The sequence below is a fragment of the Branchiostoma belcheri genome, unplaced genomic scaffold (assembly GCF_001625305.1).
Source record: "Branchiostoma belcheri isolate BF01 breed outbred unplaced genomic scaffold, Haploidv18h27 scaffold9, whole genome shotgun sequence".
NCBI lineage: Eukaryota > Metazoa > Chordata > Leptocardii > Amphioxiformes > Branchiostomatidae > Branchiostoma > Branchiostoma belcheri.
This window is the reverse complement of record NW_017804575.1, coordinates 3,446,415-3,456,812: the sequence shown is the minus strand read 5'-3', so window position 1 is coordinate 3,456,812 and position 10,398 is coordinate 3,446,415. Positions and strand designations below refer to the sequence as shown.

Here is a 10,398-nt window from a genome sequence, read left to right as displayed (position 1 = left end):
ATTTGAACTGGTACACTACATGTAGATGGTTCTGAAGTTTAAAGGATGCCCGTGTGCATTTTGTATAGTTAGGCCACACCAAGTAAATTTTATGGATGACGTCCTTTGGATACCCTAAATCTAATGCGAGAGGGCGAAAAAAAAACAAGAAGGGCCCTAAAAAACAAGATGCCTAGATAAGAAATATTGCACTGCTGACAGGACCGTCCTGTCTGTTAATAGTTCCAAAAACGGCACTGTTTTGGAGCTATTGAGAATTGACAGGATTTTTTTCAGTGCCATTTTGTTTGTTTTTTCATTTTTGTTTGTTTTTTTCTTTTTTTTTTAACCAGGCACAGGCTTTCGGCGTTACGGGTTTCACGTCAATCTGACGATTTGTGGCACTGTCGTGACTCTTTGGTCATATAGTTACAGGAAGCGGAATTTCTTGTTTTTTTTTTCTAGGAACAGGCCAAAATCAATGCGCGCGCGGACGTCATCCATAAAATTTACTTGGTGTGGCCTTACAGCAAAATGAAACATGCTTGAAAGTCCTTCAGTTTGTCATTTGGTGCAGGATACACTTGACCTTGGCTGCAGTTTCAACAAAAACCTTTGGATTCGACAGCTGAGTCCACAAGTTGTTATGAAAAGCTTTCTTCTATACAGGATCAATAATACATTGAATGCAATGAAATTTTTTTTCTCCACAAAAGCCTGAGTCTATGCATTTCAATGTGCAAATTGTAGCCCTGTATTAAGGCCCGATTTACATGGGGCAAAAATATCATTTGGCCTGTGTCGAATGCTGTGCTTTTTTAGCGTGTTAACAACTCCGCGCTTGTCGATTTCCGTGTGGCACATCCAGGGACGCCACGGGAAAATTGCGGCACCGTGCGTTGGAGGTTGTTTAAGCGCTAAAAAAAATCTGTCGCACAAGATGTGACGTGCGTTATTCAACGCAGGCCAAATGATATTTTTGCCCCGTGTAAATCAGGCCTAGCTTACGCTTTTGTTACAACCACAACAAAAGAAAAAGTCTGACGCACGAATCATCATTTGCAGTGCTCCATGCCGTTTATTTGCAGCAAAAAGTTAACAGACAAAAAAGGGGGACACGGGAATAAAATATTAGGAGCAAAGGAACACAAAAAAACTTGAAATAAATGATCTTCAAAATAATTTACAGTAATGGGCAAAAATTGATACCCTTTCTTTTGTTTCACTTGTCCAAACTACCTGTACAAACTACTGGGAACAAACCTATGTCACTGTGCTTAATTCTTACATGCCATTAATTAAGCACACCATTTAGAAACATTACCCATAATATCTGTATGTATTTACATTATACTGCATAAGGCTATATAAAGCAAGACGCTGGCATCAGTCTACGGCATTACACAACGGCAACTACAATAAGAATCACATTTATAGGTAACATCGGATGGCCTAACACATCTACTAACGCTCAACTGTGGTCAAACAGAACCTACATTTTCGCAGTATTTTCTTTCCCTTACCGTGTGCCCTTGAAAACCTGTAGAAATTGCCCCCGACCAAACTAGTCACCAGGATAAATACATATCTAACATGTAGGATCTACTGTGGGGAGGGAATATTAGGTACACTCTGAAATAGTAATGCTGAGAATCTGTTGATGCATCGGTTGGTATGCTCCAGTTAACTTCTGACACCAGGATTGGAACGTATATCCATAACTCTGCACAACAACAACAAAACGACACAACACGGATTGTACATCGATTCTTTCCATGGTGTAGAAGCATCAGGATGGCTAGTACTAATATCAAGCTATCGTCTCGCGCCAGAAGTCAACCAGCGAACAAGATCTCTTTCCTTCGCGTTGTTGTTCAAGGTTTAAATTGCATGTACTCACTGATGGGGTTAACATATCTAGTTTATCGTGATGTACAATGTAGCTCGCACTGACACAGGTTACGGCATCAGTCTTGGTAAGAGTATTCAGTACTACACTTGTGTGGGATAGGTCTTGAAAGCTACGGTACTATGCCTCAACTACTTTTAGTGTTTGTAGCATAAGCTGGTTATAGTGAGATCTGGCAGGAAAGCTTAGTACCCGATGATGTTCTGTTTTATGTTGTTCTATGGTAATTCCCAATCCTTCTTTTTCTCCGAGTAGCTTTGATAGTGAGCTGAAAAAACAATCCTAGGCTAACTTAAAGGGTTCTGTGATGTGGTCGGCGGGTTGTCCCTTCTCGTAGCGCGCCCACATGCGTCTGTACAACCTCTCCATGTCTAGAGCGTACTGGTGGCAGTCGAACAGAGGGCTGGTGGTACGGAGCTTCCACACCTTGGCTCTTACCCTCCTCAAGCTAAGTAAGGAAAGAAAATGTCACAAAGTAAGTATGTTTCAAACACTGTACTGGTATATTGCCTTTAGTCAGTATTCATGTAGGGCCTGCCTAATAGTTCATTACATATTCATGTTTACCGAGGGAAAACATAATGTTTTTGCTCAGTTTCCTCTTCTACAAATACATAAGGTCAATGACCTGAACCAAACCTGTCACCATGGTAACTAGTGTTGGGTTATATCATGTTGCATTTTTATAGCAGGAGGGATTTAGACTCCTGTCACCATATATATGAATGTGTTTGAATAAGAATTAAAAGAGCAGACCATATGAAAAAGTAAACATTATGCATTTGCTTTGCAAATGTTATCTTTCTAGTTCATACATGCATTTCATTTGAGACTAAGGGTTCAGGCACAATATCAGGAAAGTACTTACTAGTCCACATCATTCCCCAGTTGGACGGCGATGTCCTCGTATTCAGCGCGTGTGTGGGCCACCAGCTCAGGGCAGCCCAGGCAGTTCAACTGTGAGGCCGCTACTCGTGAGGCCAGGGTCTCTCCTGTGAAGGAAGATGGAGATATCATTATGTGAACTGTGGCAAGTATGGAGGAAATTGCATTTGTCAGGCATATACACATGCAACAACCCTGGTTATTCCAGCTCTACACTGTTCAGAAATGCCATCCCTTCTATGGCTCTAGCCAGCTTGACATTTCTTTCTGTCCGCCCATGTTCATCAATGGATTTGGGGAGGGAAGTGCCGTAGGCAACATAGGTCCGAGAGCATGCTCCCCCTGGGAAATTTTGGATTTTCAAGCCTTCAAAAACACAATTTCCCACATTTTGATAAGCAAATCATGCTGTTGAGAGCGTTTTTACCGAAGATTTTTGGTCACTTTGTCTGTCAAGGTTGACAGATTCGTTCTAAAAAATTTCCGTCACATGCCGCAAATTTCCAGTAATTGACGGAAAAACTGGTCCCTTCACCCCATTCAGAGATAACCTAGCTCACCTGGTAGGGTGATCATGGGAGTGCCAGCCCAGAGGACATCCATGCCCGTGGTGTGGCCGTTGCAGAGCGGGGAGTCCAGGCACACGTCGGCGAGTTGTCCCCGCCGCACGTGCTCCTCCTTCGGCGCCACGTGCGAGAAGATGATGCGCCCGGGCGACAGGCCCATCTGCGTTGCGGCGTTCAGCACGTTCTGTTCCCCGACGGCCGGGAAGCGAAGGAGCCACAGGACGCTGTTGTGTACTCGGTTCAGAATCTGCAGTCAATCATAAAGTTCTGCTTGTTATTTTCAAGACATCTTTTTTCTCAATTATCTCCATCATGATGCTTAACAAAATCTCATTAACTAAATGACTGTGTAAGTGACTGTTGCCTTCCTTATCTAGTAATCAGTATAAAAATGAAATTAAATGTACATACTGGGAGTCATAATACAGGTACATCTAATCAGGAAGGCTAAAATTTACGTCTATCCATTGAATGAACCCACCCAATGTGTACTCTACACAACAAAATTTTCCAACAGAATAATCACATGCAAGGCAAAGTACAAGGGCCAGAAATGACTGTAAAATAAGCAGGGAGGTGCAGTACTTACATTGACCCACATCTGCAGAGTGGCAGGGTCAATCTTGTACAGCTGGTTGAAGTTACAGTACACGACGCTGTCCTCCGGCAGGCCGTACTGTACACGGGTCGTCACAATCACGTTCGCGGGGGGTTCCTCTCCTGTAGCAGCCTTGTTGTTCACCTGGAGAGAAGGAAAAGGAAGATTACATTCCATCACTCTATTAGAAACTAAGATCCACAATATTTTTAGTTGTTCCTCAAGCAACTGGACAAATGTCAGACGTTTCAAGTAGCATCCACTACTTTTTGACAGTGCCTGACAAAAAGTAGTGGATGCTACTTGAAACGTCTTGACAGTTTTCAAAATTCATCCAGTTGCTTGAGTAACAATTCCCTTGTGTATCTCATTACCTGGATGTCTAACCTTCATCGACACAAGATTTACAATATTCTGACAATTTTCATCAAGGTCCTGCAAGTGAAGTTTCCATATAAAGAACTAAGTAGCAGCATTACTCCCTCAGGTCCTTTGCTGCAGGTTATAGGCATGGCTGGCCGGTGAAGTTGCTAACTCTTAACAGGGGTATTGACATTTGCTGTGCCCAAGAACCACAGGATAGAGGCAAATGGTGAGCTACCATCAAGCCCCAGCATCAGAGTGCAAGTATGTCTAACCCTCGGTTACAGGGAACAACAGATGATAAACCAGATAGAGACTAGAGAGAGAGAGAAAGAGGCCTTTGCAGGGTCCCATTACATACTGGGGGCAGTGTTCTCACCAGGCCTTTGAGCATAGGGGCCCCCTATGCTGAGATTTGGACCCCCCGTGCAGTGATTTCGACCCCTATGCTGTCTTTCAACCAGCATAGGGGTGTTTCTTGAGGGGAAACTTCATAAATCTTGCAAAAAATGAAAATATAACTTTAGATTGAAGCTATAGCAAAGGGAAAACCTTAACTTTACAAAATCTGTCCCCCAATAAGTGAGAATAATTTTCTCAGGGTTATGAGTTTCAAAATTTCTGGACTCAATACGCGACTTGCGCTGCGGAAGTTGCCCTTCTGTACCTGACCCCTATGCTGTGAAAAAAAACCTGGTGAGAACACTGTGGGGGATGTGGGGTACTCTGCAGGGTCTATGTACCAGATTCTGTCTGAGAGGGCAACAAACCTGTGAGGTGGCCAGGCCGTTCTGTACCACGACCCCGTTCATGCAGGTGGACACCTGTCCCTGGGTCACCATGGTCTGCATCTGTGCCGTGGTGGTGTTGATCTCGATGATGGGTGTCTCCACGACCTTCTCCTCCTCGTTAGCAGAGGCTGAGTCCCCATTGGTCAGGGGTAGATGAAGAGGGATCTTTTCCTTCTTTACCTATAAAAGTTTAATCAAAATATAGGTGTGGTAGTCTATACACATACAACATGTACAAACATTCAAACTGTCATGAAAGTTCATCTGTGTTGGTAGTTACATGTTTTAAGATCAAATTTTTGTTACAACACAAAAGGGAAAATCTCACCTAGAGCTTTGACCAGTTACTCTGGTCTTCCTCAGTAGACTGACCCAGTGGGACTAGTCACATTGCTTCTCTGACCCTGGTGTTGATGACACATACTAACAAGCCACATGACTAGTCTCACTGGGTCAGTCTACTGAGGAAGACTAAGAGTAACTGGTGAAACAGCTCTAGGTGATATTTTCCCTTTTGAGTTGGAACAAAAGTTTTACCTTTTAACAGACAAACATTCAAACTGATTTAATATAATATAATAGGCACTTAAAGTGGATTTGTGCTTTAAAACACATTTGAAGAGGCTAATCATGCAATAGTAATGACAGAGAGCAACGATGGAGTATCAACTATTCAAGGCCACCCAAAATAGATTTCACACACATTAGTCTTCATCTGCCATGTACTTGGACCACTTCTTGTGGGTGTAGTTCTTGTATTGCTTCTTGACCGCACTAAGTCTTATTTTAACAACACAATATATTATAACTACGTATTAGATATACATGTATTTGAATTATGCTTCTATATTGATGTATTTTTTACTTGTTATTGATGATGTAAATTTTGATGTTGTATATGATGTTGTATATGTGTTTTTGTATGGGGGAGGGCAACTTGTAAAGGTGCGTATGCACCTGTTTTGCCCTCCCTTTCACTTTGTGGAAAATCATAATAAACAATCCATACCTTGACATCCTGCATCTCCAGAACAGGCTTCAGGTCTGTGGCGTTGATGACGGATTTGTTATCGATGATTTTGACTCCCGCTGCAGTCGTGCCCAGCACTGCACGCTCCTTGAGATGGGGGAACATCTGTGCGTGGTCGCCGACGAAAAAGGTGTTGGGCATGTAGGCCAGTTTTTCAGAGTACTGATCGGCTTGTTCGATGGGGGAGGTGATGATGTCAGTGATCAGGTAGTCCATGAAGGAGGCTCCGCTGGTGCCTGGGTAACCCAGCCACATGGACTGAAAACAACATCGCAACAGAAATGTCAGCATCAGGGAGAATTTCAGGATGGAAAAGATGTTGACTGAGGAAAACACACTCCATAAGACTGGCAACAAGTCATGCAAATGCAAAAGGAAATTTTCTATTCATGTTAATTGGTGATAAGATGAAAAGCCTCTCAATATGCCTGCTGTGATGGAATCCGAGCGATTGACATAGTTTGGCCCAGGAATGCGAGGGCTAGGTCAGACCGGAGGGAGAGATCTAGAGAGAGAGGTCCTGTTGGTGTTTGTCCTAGAGTAGGAAGTTCATTAAAAGAGAAGTTCGTTACAGTCAGACTCGGCTCATCCGTGACACGTGGTGTCAGAAGTGGGATCATATGCAACACGTTGGCAGAACATACTGCGTCTGAGCAATCCCCCCCTTTTTCACGGTTTTCGTTGGATTTTTGGTCAATGTTGCATCAGAATTTTGCCTGTTGCAGACAATATTTTTTCCGACATGTAACATTTGGAAACTACAGACGGGATGTTAACCTTATATGCGCAAATACGACTTTATATGAGACGTTCTGCCGAAGTGCTATGCACAATACGTTACAGGATTCGCACAGGTGCAGTACGTTCTGCAAACGTGCTTGCACATGCCTGTATATCTGCAATGGACCTATACCATTATTACGTCACAGTTTGTTTACCGCAATGAATGCCGGTCAATCGACGTTTATATTGTACAGGGGTGCGTAGTGCGGTGTGTGTTTGTGTAGCGTTAGACTTAATATAAGGCCTGTATACAGTACTACTTTCGTCTAATGTCACAACTAAATCACCCATTACGGCATGTTATGCTGTGTCAACAAGACTAGACGCAGTAAAAATCAAACATACCTGACTTTGAAAACTTTGAAATGATCTCTATTCTTTAACTGACCGTTCTAGAATATTCTTTAGAACAGGTAAACAAACTGTGACGTAATAATGGTATAGGTCCATTCTCTTTGTCATTCCCTAGCAAAAAATCCTCACCTGGATGGGTGCAGGTCTCAATGCGAAGATCTCATTACGAGCGCCCTTGGTGTATCCGTTCATGTTGACCAGGATGTGGATGCCATCTTGGTGGATGCGGTCGGCAGCCTTCCCGTTACAGGGGATCTGCGACAGGTCCACAAAGTGCTCCGACTCCTTCAGGATCTTGGCTCGGAATGTGGTGCCGTCATCCGGACTCAGAGCATAGCAGAACACCTGGACAAAGCGGAATGAAGTTCTCATGAGTCTTTTGATAAATTCACACTGATGATATGCCAGAGTAGACAGTGCCGCAAATCGTCAGATTGACGTGAAAACCGTAACGCCGAAAGCCTGTGCCTGGTTAAAAAAATGAAAACAAAAATGAAAAAACAAACAAAATGGCACTGAAAAAAATCCTATCAATAGTTCCAAAACAGTGCCATTTTTGGAACTATTAACAGACAGGACGGTCCTGTCAGCAGTGCAATATTTCTTATCTAGGCATCTTGTTTTTTAGGGCCCTTCTGTTTTTTTTCCAGCCTCTTGCATTAGATTTAGGGTCTCCAAAGGATGTCATCCATAAAATTTACTTGGTCTCACGTCTCATCACTTGTTCCCATGATTTTACAAACCTTATTTTACTTCAGCTTGCTACCAAAATATACATACTGGGAATGGACTACTTTATAACAATTTGGAAGCTCCTCTTCAGATGTTTAGAACTACTGTAGCACTGGTTCGTGAATAGTTTCAGGTTGGTAAGACACCGAGTAAAGACACTCTTTTTACACAACCAAGTCTTTTAATCAGCCGACTCATTGTAGATACATTTTCCTGTAATCCAATCACGCATATGTGTAGATATGTAAATATTGTACGTTTGAGAATGCATCTGTAGCAGCGACACCTGTGCTGCAATGCAATGTGAAGCAGCCAGAATTGCCCTGAGGAGGGTTGAGTAAAAGACTTGGTTGTGTGAAAAGAGTCTCTTTACTCTGTAGCACTGGTTTTAAAGCAAAGAGTTAGTGGAACCTTAGGCCACACCAATTTAATTTCTTGGTTAACGGATTTTTCCAGAAAAATAATGGAGCGGGCGGGCGAAAAAAAATAAAAACAAGCCTAGGCATCCTATTATGGCCCAAATTGGTACAATAGGAGCCATGAAGTCAACACACCAGGCTGGTTCAAAATGTAAACAATGAATTTTGAACTTTTAATGATACCACTGCATTGAAAGATGGAATAACTCTAAAAACTAGGATGAAAAGGACTGTTTTCAACTGTTCAGGGCAAACTATGGGCATTTTGCAGTTGATTCTGAATTTTTATTTTTATTTGCAAATCAGAAAAAAATGAAACGGCGAATCTGTTAACCAAGAAATTAAATTGGTGTGGCCTTACCTCGACATTTTCCTTGTTGTGGAAGCCAGGAATACTCTGCATGAGGTGGGAGGTGGGGTGGTTCCCGAAGTCGGAGCTGACATAGCCTATCCTCAGACGCCCCTTGCTGAGTACCAGGTCCTTGGGGTGGTCGTAGGGTGGCTTGTGCAGAACATTGATCTGGTGGAGAAATCACAGATTTAAGTCTCTAATTTGTGGCATACAAGAAATGACAAATTCTAAAAGCCAGGTTTCAAGAACATACACGGCCTAGCTCTGCCAGTTCAGAGGTGTCTCAACACATCCACATACATGTAGAGTCACCCGGACATTTTGTTTCACTTGACACTGTAAGGATTTTAGACACTGAACGAGACTATTTCTTGAGAGGGGTGAAGGAAGCCATATGCATCAGGGCACATCACCCTACATTGAACCGCGACGGGGGCCGACATCGTCTACCAGATACCTTTGACCCAGTGTTGACGTCACACTTCAAAGAAGCCACGTGACAAGCTTCACTGGGTCAGTCTACTGAGGAAGACCAGAGTGACTGGTCAAAAGCTCTAGGTGAGAGAATTTTTTGTGTTGGACCAAAAGTTTTAACTTTAAACATGACAAATTCTTGTTTGTAACTCTCACTGCGTACACCTTATAATCAGTTTCTTATCTAATAACACTGACAATTTTGTACATGCACCTTGACTGCCTGTATAGGTTTGAATATGTAGGGAGGATGAAGCTTTTAAAGTAGTCTTTGTACAGTAACACGGAAAATTGAAATTTCTCCTGCTGCCTAACCCTGTAACCAATAGAGAATATTTGTAAACGACTAGTGTGTTAAAGGCTAAGACGAGAGCACGTCGGCAGAACGTACTGTGCCTGCGCTAAACCCTGATTTTTCACGGTTTTCGTTGGATTTTTGGTCAACGTTGCATCAAAATTTTGCCTGTAGCAGACGATATTTTGTCCAACATAACATTTGAAAACTACAGACAGAGTGTTACCCTTAAATGCGTGAATACAACCTTATATGAGACGTTGTGTCGATGTGCTACATTACATGATTTCATGCAAATGCAGTACGTTCTGCCGACGTGCTGTTTAAAGCTAAGACGAGTGTCCATACCTTCTCCAGGCACAAGTTCCCGTGACGTGCTGCTATGGCCTTCCGGAAGGCGTGGGACAGCGGGTATAGCATGCTGTGGTGGGGGTGGACAGACGGCAGACGGTTCTTGTCCAGCTGGTCCGCTACGATCGCTACAAGCTTCTTCATGCGAGCGTTATAGTCCGTCCAATCACAGACAATCTGTAGGCAGTGGGCCAGGTTGCAGTAAGCGTCGGGGAAGTCCGGTTTCAACTTCAGCGCAGTTCTGTAGGAGGCAATGGCTTCTGGGATCTGGCCAGAATCCTGGGAGAACACAGAGTAATAAAAGTTAGACTTTCAAACAACAGCCTTCTTACAGGTCATTCAAAACTGATTTCACATCAAGTTTGAACATTATGATTTTTTTCACAACTGAAAAAATCAGGACTGGATAGCTGTTAACAGATGGAGACTCAAAGAATGAAGGTCAACTTTTGGGTATACATGTACTTGACTCCAGGACAAAATCTAGCTGATAGAAGACAAAATTTTCTGACAAAAT

The 10,398-nt window shown here is 42.8% G+C and overlaps 1 protein-coding gene across 7 annotated transcripts in view; it reads right to left on the bottom strand.

The window, feature by feature from the left end:
• Window positions 1-1,031: 1,031 nt before the first annotated feature.
• Window positions 1,032-10,398, bottom strand: part of LOC109487681 (UDP-N-acetylglucosamine--peptide N-acetylglucosaminyltransferase 110 kDa subunit-like) — a 37,349-nt gene continuing 27,982 nt past the window's right edge. For all 7 annotated transcript variants that reach the window (XM_019791706.1, XM_019791704.1, XM_019791705.1 and 4 more), the window contains exons 11-19: window positions 9,879-10,160; window positions 8,771-8,929; window positions 7,388-7,603; window positions 6,101-6,379; window positions 5,071-5,271; window positions 3,929-4,081; window positions 3,334-3,586; window positions 2,757-2,880; window positions 1,032-2,336 (exon numbers count right to left, since the gene is read on the bottom strand). In XM_019791706.1, the coding sequence (XP_019647265.1) occupies window positions 2,171-2,336; window positions 2,757-2,880; window positions 3,334-3,586; window positions 3,929-4,081; window positions 5,071-5,271; window positions 6,101-6,379; window positions 7,388-7,603; window positions 8,771-8,929; window positions 9,879-10,160 (1,833 nt within the window). In that variant the 3' untranslated portion in view covers window positions 1,032-2,170. The remainder of the gene's footprint in view (window positions 2,337-2,756; window positions 2,881-3,333; window positions 3,587-3,928; window positions 4,082-5,070; window positions 5,272-6,100; window positions 6,380-7,387; window positions 7,604-8,770; window positions 8,930-9,878; window positions 10,161-10,398) is intronic.